Source organism: Myxocyprinus asiaticus, chromosome 44 (genome assembly GCF_019703515.2).
Source record: "Myxocyprinus asiaticus isolate MX2 ecotype Aquarium Trade chromosome 44, UBuf_Myxa_2, whole genome shotgun sequence".
NCBI classification, from domain to species: Eukaryota; Metazoa; Chordata; class Actinopteri; order Cypriniformes; family Catostomidae; genus Myxocyprinus; species Myxocyprinus asiaticus.
In genome coordinates this window covers 27,518,861-27,540,909 of record NC_059387.1, presented here as the reverse complement: position 1 = coordinate 27,540,909, position 22,049 = coordinate 27,518,861, and the positions used below count along the sequence as shown (strand labels likewise).

The 22,049-nt window shown below is 35.5% G+C and overlaps 1 protein-coding gene across 3 annotated transcripts in view; it reads left to right on the top strand.

The window, feature by feature from the left end:
- Nucleotides 1-22,049, top strand: part of LOC127434578 (collagen alpha-1(XI) chain-like) — a 114,577-nt gene that overhangs the window by 74,098 nt on the left and 18,430 nt on the right. For all 3 annotated transcript variants that reach the window (XM_051687397.1, XM_051687395.1, XM_051687396.1), the window contains 14 exons: nucleotides 318-371; nucleotides 5,264-5,371; nucleotides 5,952-6,059; nucleotides 8,145-8,198; nucleotides 8,385-8,438; nucleotides 8,543-8,650; nucleotides 17,266-17,319; nucleotides 17,901-17,954; nucleotides 18,091-18,144; nucleotides 18,894-18,947; nucleotides 19,889-19,996; nucleotides 20,388-20,441; nucleotides 20,649-20,702; nucleotides 21,592-21,645. In XM_051687397.1, the coding sequence (XP_051543357.1) occupies nucleotides 318-371; nucleotides 5,264-5,371; nucleotides 5,952-6,059; nucleotides 8,145-8,198; nucleotides 8,385-8,438; nucleotides 8,543-8,650; nucleotides 17,266-17,319; nucleotides 17,901-17,954; nucleotides 18,091-18,144; nucleotides 18,894-18,947; nucleotides 19,889-19,996; nucleotides 20,388-20,441; nucleotides 20,649-20,702; nucleotides 21,592-21,645 (972 nt within the window). The remainder of the gene's footprint in view (nucleotides 1-317; nucleotides 372-5,263; nucleotides 5,372-5,951; nucleotides 6,060-8,144; nucleotides 8,199-8,384; nucleotides 8,439-8,542; nucleotides 8,651-17,265; nucleotides 17,320-17,900; nucleotides 17,955-18,090; nucleotides 18,145-18,893; nucleotides 18,948-19,888; nucleotides 19,997-20,387; nucleotides 20,442-20,648; nucleotides 20,703-21,591; nucleotides 21,646-22,049) is intronic.

The window sequence follows — 22,049 nt, the reverse complement described above, 5'->3', positions numbered from 1 at the left end:
TGAATATTCGCAAGTATGACTACTTTCAAGGTGGAGTTCTTTTCAGTCTAGGTCTATTAATTTACACCCCAGCAACAAGCTCAATGTGCATACGAAATGTTATCTGAGTTACTGCTAATAAGCTACAGGTAGATGTGTTTGCTCAGGAACAAGACCTTCAGTTTAGATGCACTAATACCTACATGTTTTTATTAGTCTCTGAATATCAATAGATGACACACTGGATAATGCAGAAGAGAAAATACTCAATGTTTACATATTGCTTATTCAGCCTTTATTTACCATTTTTGTATGTCTTTCTCTTTTGCTCTCTGCAGGGACCACCTGGTTTGAAAGGAGCAGAGGGCCCTCAGGGTCCCCCTGGCCCTGTTGTAAGTACTCTGTTTCCATGGTTTCCCATCATTCAATGTGAAAAGCTCATTTTCCCAAAAGCAACATGCAATATTTAGGAGTCTAAGAGGGTTGAGGGAGTGGTCAGAAAGATCTAAGGCTCCAAAACACCATTAAGGATTTAAAAAGTATGTACTTCACAGAGGAGCACACACAAACAAAGAAGAGTGCACTTTTGATTTATACTCACACTAAATGGGAGATACCAAACTCGGGGTTTTGCACGGTTGGGTTCCCCACAGTGGCCCACAGCCTGCAGTGGCATGAGAAAACACCAGGGGGCATAATTTTGGCCACCAAGACAGTTTCTCAAGATAAATTCACAGTGCCAGTTCGTAAATAACTTCTCTTGACATTTTACACCATCACTGTTTCATTAGATTTCATGTGTCGGGCATGTTGGAATGTCTTCAAGACCTTCTTGAAATAAAACCACATTCTTTTCTTTGCCGATTCATTTCTCTTGAGAAAAAAAAAAAGATAAATATTGTAACCCTTTGATTGCTCTTTTTTCGGACTTGACAGCGCAGTGTGAGAATAAAATGGATGGAGGAAATGTCTTTGAAGAGTTTTCAATTCAGCAGTGACAGTCAGATAAAGGATACATTTGCATTTGTATGATGATGCCGAGGTCTAGAAATTAAACCACATTGAAATGGAGAGATAAGGCGAAGTGTCTGGTTGCCCACACTGCCACATTTGACGCACAACCAGAACTTTGTTAGAATTTTGTTCTGATCCTTTGATTCAATCTGCTATGCATACCTTGCTGCATACATAAGCCACAACACACTGCACAGGACCATCATGTGAACATCCTCAAACAGTCAGAAAAAAAAAATCAGATAACTTCAGGTATTTTTGGTCCATTTCAAAAGAATAAACCCATATTTGCTGATGAATCTCTTTACTGACACTTTGCCATGATCTAATTAGTGGTTCTTGTTAAAGCAAGCATCACTTTACATATTTAGTGTTAGGGATTTGAACAAACCCTTAACACTAAGTATTAAACTTCAGCATGTAAAATGTCCAAAACGTTGGTACCCGCATGATGCCTTATATCATGCTTGATGAGGAGAGCTGTGTCAATACTTATCCCAAATTTTGTAATGGGAAAATGTCAGATCGGATAATGGTCAAAAAATCCAATAGATTCAAACTGAAAACTGGGCGAAAAATCCCATAGTTTCACTTTGCAAAAAATGGCAAAAAAAATCCCATAGATCCACATTGGACATTTTTTTGAAAAATCTCATAGATTCACATTGAAAAGTGGGCAACAAATCCCATAAATTCACATAGGAAAAATGGCATTTCTCTGTGCAGTCAGCGCCTCTTCTATGAGTTGCGCGAATGTCCCGATCTAAGGGGGAGAGATTGAAACTGCACCCTGCTTAGGCACACTCTGTCGCGGGGATGCTCAGCCCTCGAGCGTGCACACTTAATAGAGCTAGATTATAACATGATGGCTCGCGACTTATTGAATCATAATATATGTCACTGTGCATTTGTTATCGCGAAGAAAATTGGCAATACGCAGCTCTATTAATAAAAGAGAGATTGCTTTTTTGAGAGTTAAAAATTGATTGAAGTGAACAGAAAGGTGAGAGAGGTAGTCTTCACCCCATTATACACTGCAACAATATATATATATATATATATATATATATATATATATATATATATATATATATATATATATATATATATATATATATTTTAAACTCCTTTAAAACAATGTATATTTACTTTAGGAATTATACTGCAGAAGAAAAATTGTTATTTGAGAATATTCAATATAATATAAAAAATACAAATATTTTAAAATATCTAAAAATCCTTTAAAAAGATGCATTCACCTAAGAAGCAGCATATAAGATATTTAGACTTGCTTTTAGAGAATAGATCTTGAATATAAGTATATTTGTCTTTACTACACTCGCAGAAGTATAACCAAGTGAAAAAAATACACTTATATACAAAATACACTTATATTTCAGATACATACTCTTAAAGCAAGTCTAAATGTTGCTTCACAAGTAAATGTATCTTGTTTTAAGGATTTGAAGACAAAAACACTTGATAACAATAGGATTTTTTTGCAGTGAATTTCTTTACTGAATTTAACAAATAATTTTTTTTCCCTTTAATTCAGTGAATGTCATTTAAAGGTATTTTTAAAAGATGATTTTGTCCTCTTTATTGTTAGTAAGCACGTTTAATGCAACCTTTTAATTTGGGGCACAAGCTGAATAATAGGTTAAGAGCTAATGATTAATTGTTGCAATAATCACAGAATAGTCGAAAAATCGTAATAATCGTTAGTTGCAGCCCTAGTTCACATTGGAAAAAATGACAAATTTGTTTTGGAGCTTCACATTGAAAAATGGCTGAAAAATCCCATAAATTCACATTTGAAAAATGGGTGTGAAATCTCATATGCACATTGTAAAAATGGGTAAGAAATACCATACATTCACATTAAACAATGGGAGAAAAATCCCATAGATTAACATTGAAAAAGGGACCAGAGCCATATTCAGGAGCCAGAACCATATAGAGTCTTGGGAGTCTATACACTCTATCAACCACCCAGAACGCCCTGGCAACCACTTACAACACCATAACATCTGGTAACTATTGCATGGGCAAGCACCAAATTCTAGTTTCTCAGCATGCTATTACACCAGCCGAAAGGCTTTTCATGTTTGGCTAGTCAGGAGTTATTTTAAATGTCTGAATGGTTCAATATCTATACACAGAGTTCAGTCTAGCTTTCTATGCTTCTAAGGGTTATTTATGCACTAGACACAAGAAATAGCTGGTAAAAATGTCTGAAAATGGTTTGGTTGTTTTTGGAGCTAGAGCAAAATCATTCAAAAGCACTAAGTCCCATTTAGATTCTCTGCACTAAAATGTACGTCTTTGAGCGGAAGAGGTTTGGCGGTGGCTTGGGAGTACTTTTATACTTGACTAATGAGTGAGGTGTGGTGGATATTTAGAAGCATACTGATGTAGCATATGCCTCAGTCAGGCCTCAAATCAGGCCTGTCTAGAATGTGTACAGTATACAGTATGTAAGGGATAATGTATATTCAGTCAGTTATTATCACAACATAAACCACAACAAGATGATCAGTACTTGTATCACCCTGAAGGGCTTAATTTTGCAATAATTAATGGCTGACCGTACATTATACCCCTTTATTACACTTCTGCTTGGAAAATAAATAAATAAATGAACATGAAATATTGATTTGAGTTTAAATCAATAAGAAACATGAAACTAGCACAGCTACGTACAGTAGGAAATGAGTTGCTTAGCACAATGATCAATAATACTGTTTGACCAATCAGAATCCAGTATGTCAGATTCTTTGACTTTTGTATGTTTTCTATGTGTGGTGGTCATAGGGTTCGCTTGGTGAGAGAGGAGCTGCATATATGTTGCTTCAAGTAAATGTATCTTGTTTTAAGGATTTTTAGACCATTTTAAATGGAAAACAAGACAAAAACACTTGATAACGATAGGATTTTTTGCAGTGAATTTCTTTACTGAATTTAACAAAAAGTATTTTTTTCCCATTAATTCAGTGAATGTCATTTAAAGGTATTTTTAAAAGTTGATTTTGTCCTCTTTATTGTTAGTATGCATGTTTAATACAACCTTTTAAGTCTGTGCACAAGCTGAATAATCGGTTAAGAGCTAATGATTAATCATTGCAATAATCGCAGAATAGTCGAATAATCATTCTAATAATCATTAGATTAATCGATTATCAAAATAATCGTTAGTTGCAGCCCTAGTTCACATTGGAAAAATTGGCCATTTTTTTTGGAGCTTCACATTGAAAAATGGCTGAAAAATCCCATAAATTCACATTTGAAAAATGGGTGCGAAATCTCATATGCACATTGTAAAAATGGGGAAGAAATACCATACATTCACATTAAACAATGGGAGAAAAATCCCATAGATTAACATTGAAAAAGGGACCAGAGCCATATTCAGGAGCCAGAACCATATAGAGTCTTGGGAGTCTATATACTCTAGCAACCACCCAGAACGCCCTGGCAACCATTTACAACACCCTAACATCTGGTAACTATTGCATGGGCAAGCACCAAATTCTAGTTTCTCTGCATGCTATTACACCAGCCGAAAGACTTTTCATGTTTGGCTAATCAGGAGTTATTTTAAATGGCTGAAAGTTCAATATCTATACACAGAGTTCAGTATAGCTTTCTATGCTTCTAAGGGTTATTTATGCACTAGACACAAGAAACAGCCAGTAAAAATGTCTGAAAATGGTTTGGTTGTTTTTGGAGCTAGAGCAAAATCATTCAAAAGCACTAACTCCCATTTGGTGTACGTCTTTGAGCGGAAGAGGTTTGGCGGTGGCTTGGAAGTACTTTTATACTTGACTAATGAGTGAGGTGTGGTGGATATTTAGAAGCATATTGATGTAGCATATGCCTCAGTCAGGCCTCAAATCAGGCCTGTCTAGAACGTGTACAGTATACAGTATGTAAGGGATAATGTATATTCAGTCAGTTATTATCACAACATAAACCACAAGATGATCAGTACTTGTATCACCCTAAAGGGCTTAATTTTGCGATAATTACTGGCTAACTGTACATTTATACCCCCTTATTACACTTCTGCTTGGAAAATAAATAAATAAATATTGATTTGAGTTTAAATCAATAAGAAACAGGAAATCGCAAGAGACATGAAACTAGCACAGTTACGTACAGTAGGAAATGAGTTGCCTAGTACAATGATCAATAACATTGTCTGACCAATCAGAATCAAGTATGTCAGATTCTTTGACTTTTGTATGTTTTCTATGTGTGATGGTCATAGGGTTCGCCTGGTGAGAGAGGAGCTGCAGGACTTGCTGGCCCCATCGGTCTGTCTGGACGCACTGGACCTCAGGGACCCCCAGGACCTGCTGGAGAGAAGGGTGCACCGGTAACTGTGCTTACCAGATATAAAGATGATCAATTAGTGTTTCTCATATTACACAGGACAATAACTAGTGGTGCTTGCTAAGGTTATTATTATAGCTTATATGTGTTTGTTCCAAACCCCTAAGCATTACATTTTGTAACTCTCCAGCACTGTTCATGGTATGGGCAGGAATGATAATTCAAATCAAGAGGCTTGTTAAGCACAAGCTATTACTTTTCAAAGCAATTAGACTCACGATTTTCAGCTGCCAAATGATAAAACAGGTGAAAAATTACAATAAACTTAAATTGAAGGACCCAAGCCATATCTTGGAACTAGAATATAGACTTTAAGCTCGGCTCTTTTGACTTGGGTCAATAAGTTACCACCTAGTAACCACCCAGAAGACCCAAGCAACATTCTAGCCACCAACAAGAACACCCTAGAAACTGCATGGCAATGCTACCACAACAAGCTACCATTATTGCAGCAAGTTTTGCACAGACAAGCACCATTAACATTTTCTTCAGAAGTCATAGTGTAATTTGGCACAACTGTTGTGGAATATCTGTTTATGTTCTACCTTTGTGTCTTTATTCAGGGAGAGAGAGGCCCTTCAGGTCCAGCCGGTCGGGATGGGGTCCAAGGTCAAGTGGGTTTGCCGGGTCCAGCAGGACCACAGGGACCACCTGGAGAAGATGGTGACAAGGTTAATTCTTGTTTATTTTGCATTAATGAGTAAGAATAGCATGGACGGACCACATTACATCACAAAAGACACATAACTGATACATTAATACAATGCTTCTCTTGATGTGTCAGTTCCCACAACCACTGTGCGCAGCCTCGCACTTCTGATGTTTCTTCCATGCAGATGGACTCAAGTGTGTGGGAAACCCTAGAGATTTTCCTGAATCAAAGCTAAATGCATGCTCAGTGTTTCAACTGGAGTCCATATGAATGTTCATTTTTTTTTACAGTATGGAGTTTTAGCTTTGAAGAAAATACTGTGTAAAAAAGGTGGAAATACACATTACTTTGGCGTGTAACAACACATACACATAACCGCATTTACCGTGAGGCGCAAGCGCTATTGCGCACCTGAGCAGTTAAATGTGCTTCATGGTCAATACCCATCCTGCGAATGTTTAACATAAACAACTGCTTATGTCTTTGTAAATGCAGACAGGCGCAACAAATCTGGTATGCGTCAATATATCGGATCTGTGCATAAGACTTTGCAGTGTAAACGCACTAATGCAGCCTAATAGATCAGCCGCTGTCTATTATGTTAGTATTAATTATCAAACAACAATATTGAAAAGAAAGCCACTGACTGCTCTGTATTTATTTGTTATTATTAGCCTTCTATGTTCTTAGGCTACTTCTTTATTATTATGACTGTTTACCTGAATAATTAAAATATGATAATTTAAAACATGAAGCAGTGTTTACTTAATTGATAAACACTAAGGCAACAGGCCATTGTTTTTATTTAATATGTTTGTATTAACATTAATATTTAACTTTTTAAATTAAGGACAGTGTTCAATAGCATAATAACATATTATCCATTACTATACTGTGGAACTGAATTTCAAATATCAAGAATTGTGAAATTTCACTGGTATTGATACCAACAAAAAAATTGGTATTTTAATAATATATTAATATACGAAATTTTAGTTTTAAAAAAACTATATATATACTGTATATTAAAATATTCTGCTCAGGTGGCCAAAGGTTCTGCCCAATAGAAATAGGATTTGCTCAGCTTGAACAATAGTTAGAGGCATTGCCCATAACCAGTTTACAATAAGGTGCCATTACAAGACCGTAACTGATTTTAATTTATCACAATACAGCTCCCAGACAGACTAAATTAATGAATGTCAACACAATAGACTTCTAAAACTACTGTTATACATATTCGTAATCTGTGTTTTTTTTTTTTTGGTTTTGTTTTTTTGGTTAAAATATCCTTAAAACAAGATTTTAAAAAAACCCCGTAAGATTATAAGACGTTTTCATAGAATATACTGTATCTTGAAACAAGTTTGATGGATTTTTCTTGTTTTAAGCACAAACTTCACAAAATTTTGATTTAGGCTTTAGGCTTAACCCATGACTATAACCAATAGCTAAATTCAAATATTTTCTCTGAAAACAAGTCTTAATATCTTGTACAGTTTTTCTTTTCAAGTAAATTGGTCTTGTTTTAAGGATGATTTTTTTTAAATGGAAACAATACAAAAATACATTCATTTTTTTCTCCAAAATCCTTCATACTTCAAATATCCTTTGCTACCACCCTAGTATATCGCATTCCTCAACCACAGACATGTGTTGGACAGAACAGATCAGTTATCATTCTTCACTGTCACAAACACACACTGCCCAACCATCTGAAATGCATGGCTATTTTTCCATCGCTCTCCCCTGCTTCAGATCAATCATCATCAGCAAAGGCAGCCTATAATCGAATTAGCGCAGGGTACCATAAACGCTGTTTCTCCATCAGTATCGTCTAACAAGGTTCATGGGCTTACGTGCCAAGAATATGTTGTAGCGAAGCTTTATCTGGCCATCTCAGCTTGTTCAGAAACAATATTTATCATTTAATTTACAGTAAAACTCGACACAGGTCAACGGCAATGTCATATATTTCACTGCCCAGAAAACAGTTCCCTTTGCAGTGAAGCCTCTTTCAGTGTGTAATTTTTGCTTTAGAAACACTATATATGATTTTTAAAATGCAAGATATTGCATGACTGATTTTAAAACTCATTTCTAGGGAGAAATTGGTGAACCAGGCCAGAAGGGAAGCAAAGGTGACAAGGGTGAACAGGTGAGTACATTTGTGAGGAATTAATATTCATGAGCAAAGATGTTCAAAAATACTAAGAGAATCATTAATGGAAGTGTTAAGAATTAATTACGTTCTTTTTAATCCTACTCACACCCCTACAGCTCTGTGTTAGCGTATTCATAATTGTCCTCTTTCTGATCAACTTGTTCTCTGTGCTGTCACCAGGGTCCTCCAGGTCCACCTGGTCTTCAGGGAACTGTCGGAGCACCTGGTCCTGCTGTACGTCTTCACTGCACAACCAAACCACCTCATCCTTTATTCCTGGCATTTTTAATACACTGAAACATACACTGAGACTCTGACTAACTCAATTCCTCTCACAGGGTGCGGATGGAGAACCAGGTCCTCGTGGGCAACAGGGTATGTTTGGACAGAAGGGAGATGAAGGATCCAGGGGTTTCCCTGGACCCCCTGGTCCCATTGGTCTGCAGGTGAGTCCCACGGTGCCAAACACCCCAGATATGAGCTGACTTGTTTAATTGAGTCCTGAGTCTGGTAACCAAACTGATTCATCACAGACAACATTGACTGGTGGCCTCGGGCAGTAGATGTACTGGGAGTTGTTTGAGATGTGAATTGATTTCCTTTTGATTCCCCCTCTGCTGTGCATTGCATGAACAGTGCATTGCATGAACATTTAGAATTTCAGTTGGCTCGTAGTATAATTACTGGCGATTTAATTATACTATTAATTAGTAGAATAATTAAAGAGCATAAAGAAGAAGCAATAAAGATTAAAGTAAAAAAGCAGTCCAAAGCAGGGAGAGTGTTTGCTTAGTATTCCACTAAAAAGATAAGTATGTGAGATATGAATATATGTTGAAACTATTCCTCCAAACATGATTTTATTGATATGACATAAGAATGTAGTACTAAAACTTTACTGTCCCTTCAAGGGCAGTTTTGTTTCATCTTAAAATAAGAAACATTTACGAACATACACAAATATACCCACAGATATATAATAAAATAATAAATGTAATCACATCAACACAATACTGGCAGGCAGTCAAAGGGAAAATAATAAACCTGAGAGTACAATAAACCAGATAAAATGTATGGTGTACTTGGCTTCCCATGCCTCAGATATACCTTGACAGCTAAAACATTAGAGCTTTTGAAGCATGAATTAATGTTACAAAACTGGTCAAAAAAATGTTCAAGTCACATTTCACCCCCCCCCCCCCCAAAAAAAAAGAATAATAATAATAATAATAATAATAATAATAATAATAAATAAATTGGGGTCGAAAGGTGTAACTTTTTCTTATGATACCATTTCATCTTCCCTGAAGTAATAACAATACATTTTAGCACTTCTTTTAGGATGTTATGCTATTTTGATCTTATTTACATGTAAATATCAAAATTTTACCATTAATTTTCATATGCAAATAAGAAATTTTATGAAACTTTAGTACAGTAAAAACATACTCTATAAGTTGAAACATGAAGAAAATATGATAATGTGACATATATTGGAGGCAGATTGCTGCCATCTGGTGAACAAAATATAAATAACATGACTTGAAAATGATGTCGTGACAATAATAGCCAGTAGATGGCTGTAGTGTTCTATGCAGCCACCTAATGTGTAGTCTGATTGCTTTTTATAACCTAATTTAATATTTTATCACAAATTATGCATTTGGACATGTATTTAGACATTATCAAACTATTATTTGTCAAAGTTAAGCATTTTAAGGGGGCCTGGGTAGTTCAGCAAGTATTGACGCTGACTACCACCCCTAGAGTCGCGAGTTCGAATGCGACTCCAGTGACTCCAGCCAGGTCTCCTAAGCAACCAAATTGGCCCGGTTGCTAGGGAGGGTACAGTCACATGGGGTAACCTCCTCGTGGTCGCAATTATTAGTTCTCGCTCTCAATGGGGTGCATGGTAAGTTGTGCGTGGATCGCGGAGAGTAGCATGAGCCTCCACATGCTGGGAGTCTCCGCGGTGTCATGCACAACGAGCCACGTGATAAGATGCGCGGATTGATGGTCTCAGAAGCAGAGGCAACTGAGACTTGTCCTCCACCACCCAGATTGAGGTAACCGCACCACCACGAGGACCTATTAAGTAGTGGGAATTGGGCATTCCAAATTGGGGAGGTTTGAAGTGTTGGTTTTTGCAGTTAACAAAAATGGACTGCAAAATTTTGTAAATTCAATTAGAGTATGAAACAGAAGAATCAGAGTAAGCGTTCTGCAATTTTAGGTTTTCTATAGTAAACATTCATTTTGCTAAAATTTTCAAGTCAGTGAGGTGAACACCAATAATGAACAACAATAAATGCATAAAAAACCGGTAACACTTTATAATAACAGTACATGAATAATCATGAAATAGTACCTGAATTAATAGTTACTTCTGCATAAATTAATGATGAGTTAAGGAATAGACTAATCAGGAACTAATGAAGAGCTAACATTAACTACAACGTGAGTCATACGAATTCATGCATTAATAACGGTCACCTTAATTCCATATTAGTACATGTTTGATAGTTAATGTATTAATTAACATTAGGAAATAAACTAAATCAAACAGGCTTTATAAGAGAGAATGTGAAGTACTTCAACCTTGAATTAAATATGCATAATTCAATATGGTCATAATAATAAATAAAAAAAAAACATTATAACTTTTGATGTCTTCAGGTTCGCCACAAACATCACTGGATCATGCGGGATTATTCTGCATAATTTACATGGATCATCCTAATTAAATGTTGAAAACATTAAAGGAGTAGTTCTCCCATCTCTTACTCACCCTCATGCCATTCTATATGTGTATGACATTCTTTCTTCTGTAGAACACAAATGAAGATTTTTAGAAGAATGTCTCAGCTTTGTAGGCCCATACAATGCATGATGCAAGTGAATGGGGACCACATTTTGGAAGTTCCAAAAAGCACATAAAACAGCATAAAAGTAATCTGTATGACTCCAGTGGCTTAATACATCTTTGTGAGTGATGCCATCAGTTTTGGGTGAGAATAAACCAAAATGTAACTCTTTTAGCACTGTACATCTTGCCATTGCAGTCTCTAGGCACAATCATGATTTCAAGCTCAATTACACTTTATAGTGCTTGACGCATGCACAGAGTGCTAGAGGGTGCAAGGAAGTGTAATTGAGTTTGAAATCATGATGGCCAAGGAAATTTATTGTGAAAAAGTAGTTATAATTAGAAGATTGATTAAACCACTGAAGTCATATGGATTACTTTTATGCTGCATTTATGTGCTTTTTGGAGCTAAACAATTTTGGTCACCATTCACCATTTTATAGACCTACAGAGCTGAGATATTCTTCTAAAAATCTTTGTTTTCTGCAGAAGAAAACAGTCACATCTGGAATGGCATGAGGGTGAGTAAATGATAAGAGAATGTCCAATTTTGGGTGAACTTTTCCTTTAATGATTGCCACCAATAATTATTCTTAATAATAATAATTGATCTCAACCTGTTCTGTGTGATTCTCTATTCCTTTCTCTTCATACTCACCTTACCACTGTCGGTCCTACCACTCAGTTCACTCATCATACATATGCAGGCCATGTCCGAATCTCAGATTTTACCTCATGACAAACTAAATGATGCTAAACAATATTGTGTAGTAGGTGTGTATTTGATCGTAAGTTTAAAATGATGTGCCCCACCAAGTAAAGTCATGACATGATGATGCGTTAACAAGTCATCAATTGATGCCGTTCATGAGTAGTTAACAATGAGTTAATAATGATCAGAATCAGAATCAGCTTTATTGCCAGGTATGCTTACACATTAGGGCTGCCCCCGACCAAAGATTTTCCTAGTCAACTAGTAGGCATTAATTTAAGCCATTAGTCGACTAGTTGCACGTATATGATATTCATTTAATTACTTAAATATATATATTTAAACTTAAACTTGGTGTGCCCCACCAAGTAAAGTCATGACATGATGATGCATTAACAAGTCATCAGTTGATGACAGTTCATGAGTAGTTAACAATGAGTTAATAATGATGTGCCCCACCAAGTAAAGTCATGACATGTTGATGCATTAACAAGTCATGGATTCATGGGTAGTTAATAATGAGTTTGAAATGATACACATGCACTAAGGTGATCCTTACCACTTTTGCACCAGTGAAATAAAGACCAAGATTTTTTTTAAGATCTGCTTATTTGAAATTAAAATCCACCAGCACATATGACATTAAAAAACACAACATTTAAAGGGAAAAACACCTTTAATGTGAAGAAAAAAACAATACCGAAAGTCAAGTGTCAATCTTCCACCAAGATGCTTTAAATGAATGAAATCTCATTTGAAACAAATACAGGCTCAAAAGAAAACCCAAACATACCTGTTAAGACATACAAGACACTTTTAAATGATTTATAAGGTGTGTTTCATCTCTCTCTATATCTCCTGATGGCAAATCTGAAATGCTAAAAATGCTGATGTTAGCACTTAACTTAAAACGTTCAATTAAAATAACAAAATTAATTCAAATACTCCAAATAACGTTGTAACAAATTGATATTATGAACACTCTGACTTCAATCCTTAATTCAGTCCAACAAAACAACCAATAATATTAGATTAAAAATGTCAGCATTACCATAGGAAATAGTGGCAAACAGCCAGCCAACACCAAGAGAGCGCCGCTTATAAGTGCCCCAACTCTCCACATACTGTAGTTCCGGGTAGAAATATAGCGAACTATCTGCACTTGAAATGGATGAAGTTCACACAATAAATGACTGAATGTTTACATGCACAAATGTCCACAGAAAAATTAACAAAACAAATTACTATTATTAACAATGATGATGATGATGATGATGATGATGATGATGATGATGATCCAATCATTATCATCATTTTTTATTTTTATTTTGAGTAGTGATGAAACTCAAAAAGTAACCACGAAAAATATTGAGAAATATATATAACAAAAACAAATATTGATCCTGCAACATAAAGACAACCTTTCCTATTTCTATGGTCCGGATGAAGAGTGAATTGAGTGGTAGGGTGAGTATGAGGACGGAGGATAATGTAAAATGGGTTGAGATCACATTATTGTTGATCATTATAATTTTAGTGTTTTTCTAATTTTTTTTTTTTATGGCCATTTAAAAAATGGCAGAATTATACTGTGTTTGTATATGATGTTTGTGGCAAAACTGCAGACAGCTAAAAGTATAAAATATTTTAATTATGACAATATTAAATATGAATGTTTAATTCAAGGTTGAAGTACTTCACATTGTTTCTTATAAAGGCTGTTTGATTTAGTTTATTCCCTAATGTTAATTAATACATTAACTATCAAACATGTACATGTAATTAAGGTGGCTGTTATTAAAGCATGAATTTATATGTGATAAGTGATGTTGTAGTTAATGTTAGCTCTTCATTCATTCCTGATTAGTCCATTCCTTAACTCATCATTAATTTATGTGAAAGTAACTATTAATTCAGGTATTAATTCATGATTATTCATGCACTGTTATTATAAAGTGTTACCAAAAGAACAAACAGTAAACAATAAACGACAGTAAAAACAGTAAAGAATGATGCAATATCTTTATGCTTTCATGCATCCATGATAGTTATGAAGACATGTACCTTGCATTTTTTTCACACCACGCTGGTCTTAATGTGTCTTGGACAGTCCGTACACCATTATTTATGTGTGTGTGTGTTTTATGTGGTGTGTTCTGCCTCCTGGCTGTTTTAATTATTTTTGTGTGTGTGTGCGTGTTCTGCATTTTTTCTGCATTGTGGCTGATTTATTGATTGTATTTGACAGATTAAAAATGTTGCTCTGTGTTATGGTCTTTCCCATTCATTTTCAATAATCAGTCAATTTTTTTACTACCACTTAGACTTATAAATGTACTTTTTTTGTTTTGTAAGTTCAGATGGCAAGTGGAGGAAAAGTCACTAAGTCTTGTACCTTTCTGATAAAAGAAACCATTTTTATTACATCTGAAAAATGTATCATAGGAGGGTTAAATAATTTATAATTGTTTAATATAATATGTTTTTAATGAGAATGTGGGTTAATGTGCTTGATTGTTATGAAAATAATGTCACAATGCAAAAATCATTCATATATATATATATATATATATATATATATATATATATATATATATATATATATATACCTTTCTGATAAAAGAAACCATTTTTATTACATTGGAAAATATAAGATATACGTATATATATATATATATATATATATATATATACACACACACACACACACTGGCGGCCAAAAGTTTGGAATAATGTTCAGAGTTTGCTGTTTCAGAAGGAAATTGGTACTTTAATTCACCAAAGTGGCATTCAACTGATCACAAAGTATCAGGACATTACTGATGTAAATAACAGCACCATCACTATTTGAAAAAAGTCATTTTTGATCAAATCTAGACAGGCCTTATCCTTGAATAATCATGCTAAATTGCTAATTTGGTACTAATCACTTAGTAATCACTTGCCATTATATCAAACACAGTTGAGAGCTATTTGGTTCGTTAAATGAAGCTTAACATTGTCTTTGTGTTTGTTTTTAATTTGCCACAGTATGCAATAGACTGGCATGTCTTAAGGTCAATATTAGGTCAAAAATGGCAAAAAAGAAACAGCTTTCTCTAGAAACTTGTCAGTCAATCATTGTTTTGAGGAATGAAGGCTATGCAATGTTTAAAATTGCCAAAAAACTGAAGATTTCGTACAAAGGTGTACACTACAGTCTTCAAAGACAACGGACAACTGGCTCTTACAAGTACAGAAAGAGATGTGGAAGGCCAGATGTACAACAAACAAGAGGATAAGTACATCAGAGTCTCTAGTTTGAGAAATAGACACCTTGCATGTCCTCAGCTGACAGCTTCATTGAATCCTACCTGCTCAACACCAGTTTCATGTATAGTAGTAAAGAGAAGACTCAGGGGTGCAGGCCTTATGGGAAGAATTGCAAAGAAAAAGACACTTTTGAAACAGAAAATATAAAAAGAAAAGGTTAGAGTGGGCAAAGAAACACATACATTGGACAACAAATAATTGGAAAAGAGTGTTATGGATCTTAACCCCATTGAGCTGTTGTGGGAACAGCTAGACTGCAAGGTGCGTGAGAAGTGCCCGACAAGACAGCCACATCTATGGCAAGTGCTACAGGAAGCGTGGGGTGAAATGTTACCTGAGTATCTAGAATGCCAAGGACCTGCAAAGCTGTCATTGCTGTACATGGAGGATTCTTTGATGAGAACTCTTTGAAGTAGTTTAAGAAGTTCTGAAATCTTCACTGGTTCACCCATTTGCTCTTAAAGATCCATCAATTAGCTCAATTCTCTAAAAGGGAGTCATCGCTGTAATGGAGTAGCATCGACTGCTTCTGTTGTCCTCTTATGCCACCAAATCTCTGTGCCATTTAATTCAATTGAGTTTAAATTGGGCGTAATGTGCTTCCATTTGGATTTTATTAATTGCATTTAGTGACCTGGTCCAATAGACATTAGGGCATTGCACACACACACTTTGGGCAGTAATGAGTGTTTTTAATGTTCTCTTACTAAGGGCTTCTGTCCCGATGCAGTCTCTCACCAGTGCTAGAATCAGCCAGTGAGAATGTGCAGAAATGTACCAAGTTCGGGGGGGGGGGTATGGGTAGTGTACGAGTAAATATCAGACAAAATTAGATGTAAGATGTCTTCACTTCTAGCAGGTGACGCTAACGATGGATCACCTTTAAATAACCAGCTGCCAAAGTCACTGATCGGTGAAGCAATTAGGGAGTAAATGTCAAGGATCAAACACATGATACCTGGGTCACATGGTTAGCCTATTTATTCGCCAATGCAGCCTAACGTTTTCCAAAGTCTCTGATGACATAGTTCTAAAAAAAAATGCTTCCCTGGCTCCCTGACTCTCTGCAATGGTTGTCACCTTTTACGCTGAGTAAACTTTTAATTCATTATGCTGGGAAACAGCATGATTTTAACTAGCCCCTTATTGGACAGCAGAGTCCAATTAAAAGGAAGTTAAAGGAAAATTCCACAAAAAAATGAAAATTCTGCTATTATATACTTACCTTCATATCGTTCCAAACCCATAACTTTCTTTCATGAAACACAAAAGGAAAAATGTTGAAGAATTTATTGCTTTTTCCATAGAATGAATGTTAATAGGGACTAAAAGCACCATAAAAAGTTTCACAAAAGTAGTCCATACTACCTATATGCTACTGTATATTAAGTCTTCAGAAGCCATATACTAGCTTTGTATGATGAAGAAGCAGAAATTTAACAGTCCACACCAGCTTCATTTTAACTTTACAGAAAGAGCAGCCAATACATTCTTCAGCATTTTCATTTTGTGTTTCACAAAGGAAAGAAAGCCATATGTGTTTGGAATATCATGAGGGTGAGTAAATGATGACAGAATTTATTTTATTTATTAATTTTGGGGGGAGACTATCTCGTTAAATGTGTGCGGCACACTGCTGGCTGTCCTCAGGTATGGTTTGAACAGGAGGAAATATACGTCCATATGGGTCTCTTTGCTGAGTTCATTATTTTTTATATTGTGCTTAGTGTGAAACGTCCTCTACATATTTCATCGCTCGTTATTTGCAGGCTTTGAAAAGATGACAAACACCATGGTGTTCACACTGAACATGAGCTAAAAATCTGACAAAGGATATTAGCTGCTCTCTTATATTTCAAGATGACAGTCACTGGACCTCGATAAACACTGTCTTACTTTGCCTATGCCCCTTCCATTTGACATATGGCCGTTTTGCCTTCGTTGGCCAATTTTGAAATGAAGCATTATTGCTGTCCTCTAGTAACTGCGTGTGGGCCAGATTATTTCCCCTTTATATCTGAAGGTCCATTTTGGTGCCTCACAGCAACAATGTGTTTTTGCATATTTCTATTGACATTATTGTATCCATAAGTATATACAGTATGTGTGGACATACTTTGCCAAGGATTTAAATACATATAACTACAAGATTATGCATCCTCTTTCTGCAGGGTCTTCCTGGACCACCTGGTGAGAAAGGAGAAAATGGAGACGTTGGGCCTATGGTAAGATGTTTGAATCGATTACTTGCTATTGTTGTTTTTAAAGACCCCATAAAATAGAATAAAAACCACAAAACTATTTTTTTAATTTTTACTTCTATTAGTTTTTAGGTCATATATATATATATATATATATATATATATATATATATATATATATATATATATATATATATATATATATATATATAATATATATGCTAGCTAGTGTACTCCTAAAACCTAACTTTTACCATATATGCACATTTAAAATGTGCAATCTTTCTCTTCTGGAATAAAACAGAGCAAAAATATAGATTTTTAATCCACCTACCACCAACTAGCAACAGCAAGTAATAAAACATGATTTATTGCTGTGAAGTAAACAAAAAGCTATTGCTTTGTTTTTGTTTGCATTGGTTGGCTTTTTTGTGTTTTGTTTTTGTTTTGTGATTTGTTTTGTGTTTATTTATTTTTTTTCGTTGGTCAAAAGGCACAAAAATCAGAAGAACACTCGAACTGATCAGTTGCAGTTGGTCAGTAACTATTAATGAAATTGAATCTCTCTCTCTCTCTCTCTCTTCTTCTTCTTTTTTTCTCTATAGGGTCCCCCTGGTCCACCTGGTCCTAGAGGCCCTCAGGGTCCTGCTGGTGCTGATGTAAGTGCATCTCACAGCAAAGAACATTTATCCCATCAGCAAATCGAACTAATTACACAGTTTTGTTTAACTAAATGGCTTCGGCATTAATGGTTTTCCTGTATGCCTCTTAACAAATCGACTTCTTGTATTGAAGGGTCCACAAGGTCCTCCAGGTGGAATAGGAGGAATGGGATCAGTTGGTGAAAAGGTAACAATATTCCCAGCTCGGTGTTTGTTCCTGCACCCCAAAAAATATTTCACATACACAGACTCCACTCCACTAATGTTCCATTGGTCACCATATTCCTTCTGTCTGTTCCTTCCTTCCTTCCGCTCTGTTACAGACTTCATTCATTGTATGTAGTATCATCCTTTTGTCTGAATTAGTGTAACATCACGATTAATGCCTACTTTACTGCAGTTCTGATAATACTCCTCTATTTCACTGCTAGTTAGCGTACCCACAGCCATCAGTATTAAATGCTCTAAAATATGTAACCTCACTGTTATGTGATGTCCATAAGGAGTTGGAAGTTGTGTCCACTTTAGCCTCGCTAAAGCCTAGCCTAGCTACAGCTATCTGGATTATTAAAATATTACTCTGTCAATAGGACAGAAAAATCTCAAATGAGATCTCTTTAAAATCTCAACTGATTCCCATAGACAGCAGTGAGAGTAAATGGAGACAGATTGTTTTTCCTGAGAAAAGACCCAATTGTCTCATTTATGTCCATTTTTATTTCTCCAAAGGAATTTTAGAAGGAACATCTTAGAAATTGTTGATACTTAAATGAAACATAATTGAGAACTCAAATAAATCTCCAGAGCTATGAAAACGCAACATCTGAGTAATAAAATGTTCTGTATTTTGTGTATTGTATAGTTATGAGGCTGTTTGGTCAGTGGGTAATGTCATTGTATTGTGCTAAAGCTTTTAATCAGTAATGTCCTTCACAGGGTGAGCAAGGTGAAGCTGGCAATCCTGGACCTCCTGGAGAGCCTGGACCTGGGGTAAGTGAAGTTCTCAGGAGTGATTTCTTGTGAGGAAATAACTCCCTATAAGCTTTTTTGGCTTTGTTGATTACTCGAATTAGGTGGCCCGCTAAATTGCCGACATGGTTAGTGTAAAGGACTTTCTACTCCATATACAAAAGAACAGCTTAATACAGTGACATTCATCATAAAATATTGCTGCTCACACTGTTGTCAGGTGACTTTAAAGTGGTTATACCATGACCATTCAAACTTGCATTGCTCTTTTAAACAAAGAGAACAAAGTGCTATGAACACACTGAAACTTCCAAGTTCCTTGGATTTCTGATGTCAGAAGCCAGAATATATTCACACATAAATGCCAACATTTAGAAGTCAGCAATGCCCAGTCATGGTGAGGTAATTGGGAGGTAGTTGGATAGACACAGTACTATTATTCCTAAACACCACAAGAACTAATGTTTAGAGGAAAATGTGGGAAAGTCCACCAAACCTTGTACTGTTCCTGGCTTTGTGTAGCACCTGCCATTCTGCGCATCCATCCAAAAAAAGATCCCAACATTAGGAAAAAGTAGTTGAGGTTTATTTTTAACATAATTTTAAGTAGCCTATGATATGCCCCCTTTAAACAGCATAGACCCTATACCCTGATACTGTTCCACTTAGTATTTTGTAAATTTTTTGGGTGGTGGTCATTTACTGTAGATGCGAAGAAATGTAAAAGTTAACTTTTCTATAATATATTGATGCAGTATCTGCTACATTTGGTAATACAGATGGGAATCCAGCCAATCAAAAGGCCAGCCTGTCAATACTGACATGAATAGCTGATAACTCTTTTGAATTTGCACATCAGAATGTAAAGCGTGACTGCACTCATTGTTCTCAGGGTGCTATGGTTCATAAAGCACCTGAAGGCTCTGTATTCGACCCTTTCATCTTTGTGATATATGCTGCAGGGCCCAAAAGGTGAGAGAGGAGAGAAGGGCGAAGCTGGTCCCCCTGGAGCCGCCGGACCCCCAGGTCCTAAAGGACCGCCCGGAGATGATGGACCAAAGGGTAACCCTGTAAGTGTGCTCTTAGGCATGGTTGGCATGAGGCCGTTTGTTATGAACCATTTATATACTGTAAGGTTTCATGGCCATAACACTAGAGCTGTGAGGTGAAAAGAGAGGTCATATTAGTATCTTTCACTTTTGGATCACTCTTTAATGATCTCCTGGAGCCAATGAGCCTAGCTGGAAAAGGAAATTGTATTTTAGATGGAGTTTGCTAATGAAATATGAAATATCCTGCACTAATGTACTTATCCAAGATGAATATTATTTCAACTGATATTATGCTTTAGAATGCCATGGCTGACAAAGTAAGTTTAGTAACATGTATTAAAGACATTATGTATGAATTGGAATTCAGGGTTTAAGTTATTGACATGCCATTTTCAATCTGTTACTGTAGGGCCCTGTTGGTTTTCCTGGAGACCCAGGTCCACCTGGTGAGCCAGGTGTTGCTGTAAGTGTCAAAATTCATAAACCAAATTTTTGTAAATTATTTTAGAATGAAACAATTATATGAGGTCCTTGTCTTGTCAGTGATTTTTGAGTGATTAAAATCGTCATTTAAATTGTGAATAGACAGTAAAATATTTAGGTGTTTTCTTCAGTTGTCAATTTGGCTGAGTCTAATATTTTGTCTGTAATAACTTCTATCAAATATCAGGGAATAGATGGTGGTGCTGGAGAGAAAGGAGAAGATGGAGAGGCTGGTCAACCTGTGAGTACTGACAATATCGAGGCGCAATGCCTTTCTACTGTATATATAATTTCCTAATTATGAGAGGAGTCTAAACGTTGACTGTTCTTTATTAAAGTTACTTTATAAATTATTTTTTTTAACTTCCTTTATGATTTTCTGCTTTATGTAAATTGCTTTATTTCATTCAGCCAATAATTACTGAAATGGAATTAATTAAATTCAATGGAGTAAATTAAATTATATTTTGGAGAACATTGGTTTCTCCCTTTGCTTATGTATATCTACAGTATAATTTTTAATAGACTATGATTTTAATATTATGAAGGCAAGTAGAATTGCCTGAGACTGCAGTGACAGCCAAAAAACTGCAGTCCTTATTAACATTTATTATTATAATTTGGAGTTGCCAGTGGAGGGAAATTGTTTAATTTACCCTAAAAATAATCAGTGTATTTGAATCACCAGCTTTATAGGTTTAAATGTCTAGACGTATAGTTGTTTTGAGAGTCTTATTGCAAGGCCCATTTATAAGCTACAGTTCTATGAAAGTTTAATGAGGGGAGGTTTATTTTTTGCAATAACACTTTTACAGAAATGCATACAGATTCCTATTTCTGATTAGAAGTTTTGATTTTAGAATCAATCAATCTCACAGCTGAGTAATTTTGCAAATTTTTATCCATCCTAAGTTGGAGCGTATTTTTGAAACTCTGGAGTCTCTTAATTGCATTCAATTATATTTTTTCCCAAAACTGATTTAAGTCTGGCTAGAGAAAAGAAAATTTTTGTTTTGAAGAAGTTTAGTTATAAATCTAAAGTCTGTTATCTACCATCTGGTAGTTTAATGAGGGTCTAATTGTTTTATTTTTTTGTTTTTATTCAGTTTCTTTCTTCCTTACTGTTTTAGGGGCCTCCTGGTCCATCTGGAGAAGCTGGCCCACCAGGGCCACCTGGCAAGAGAGTAAGTCTTTATCATTTTTGTATTTTAAGCAGCAACAGTTTAGCATATTGATTCCATCTGTTTTGGGGCCATCTCTGGCATGGATAATAAGCCTTTGTCTTTTGAGTAATTTCACACGCGTTAATGATACACAATAACATTGGTGATGTTTAATCGTTGGGCTTTGGTGATTATTATTTTCAGCCACACAAAAAGTGCAAATGACTACTTTTATTAGTCCTATCTGTATTTTATTTATAACTAAATTTGCAATTAATACAAATTAGGATAATTCACTTTTGTACTGTATTCTTTGTTAGTCACTTCGGATAAAAGCGTTTGCTAAATGAACAAATGTAAATGTAATGGAAAAAACGTCTTTCTTTGACAAAGTTTCTCCCGAAAGAGTCCCGCTATGGGACTGT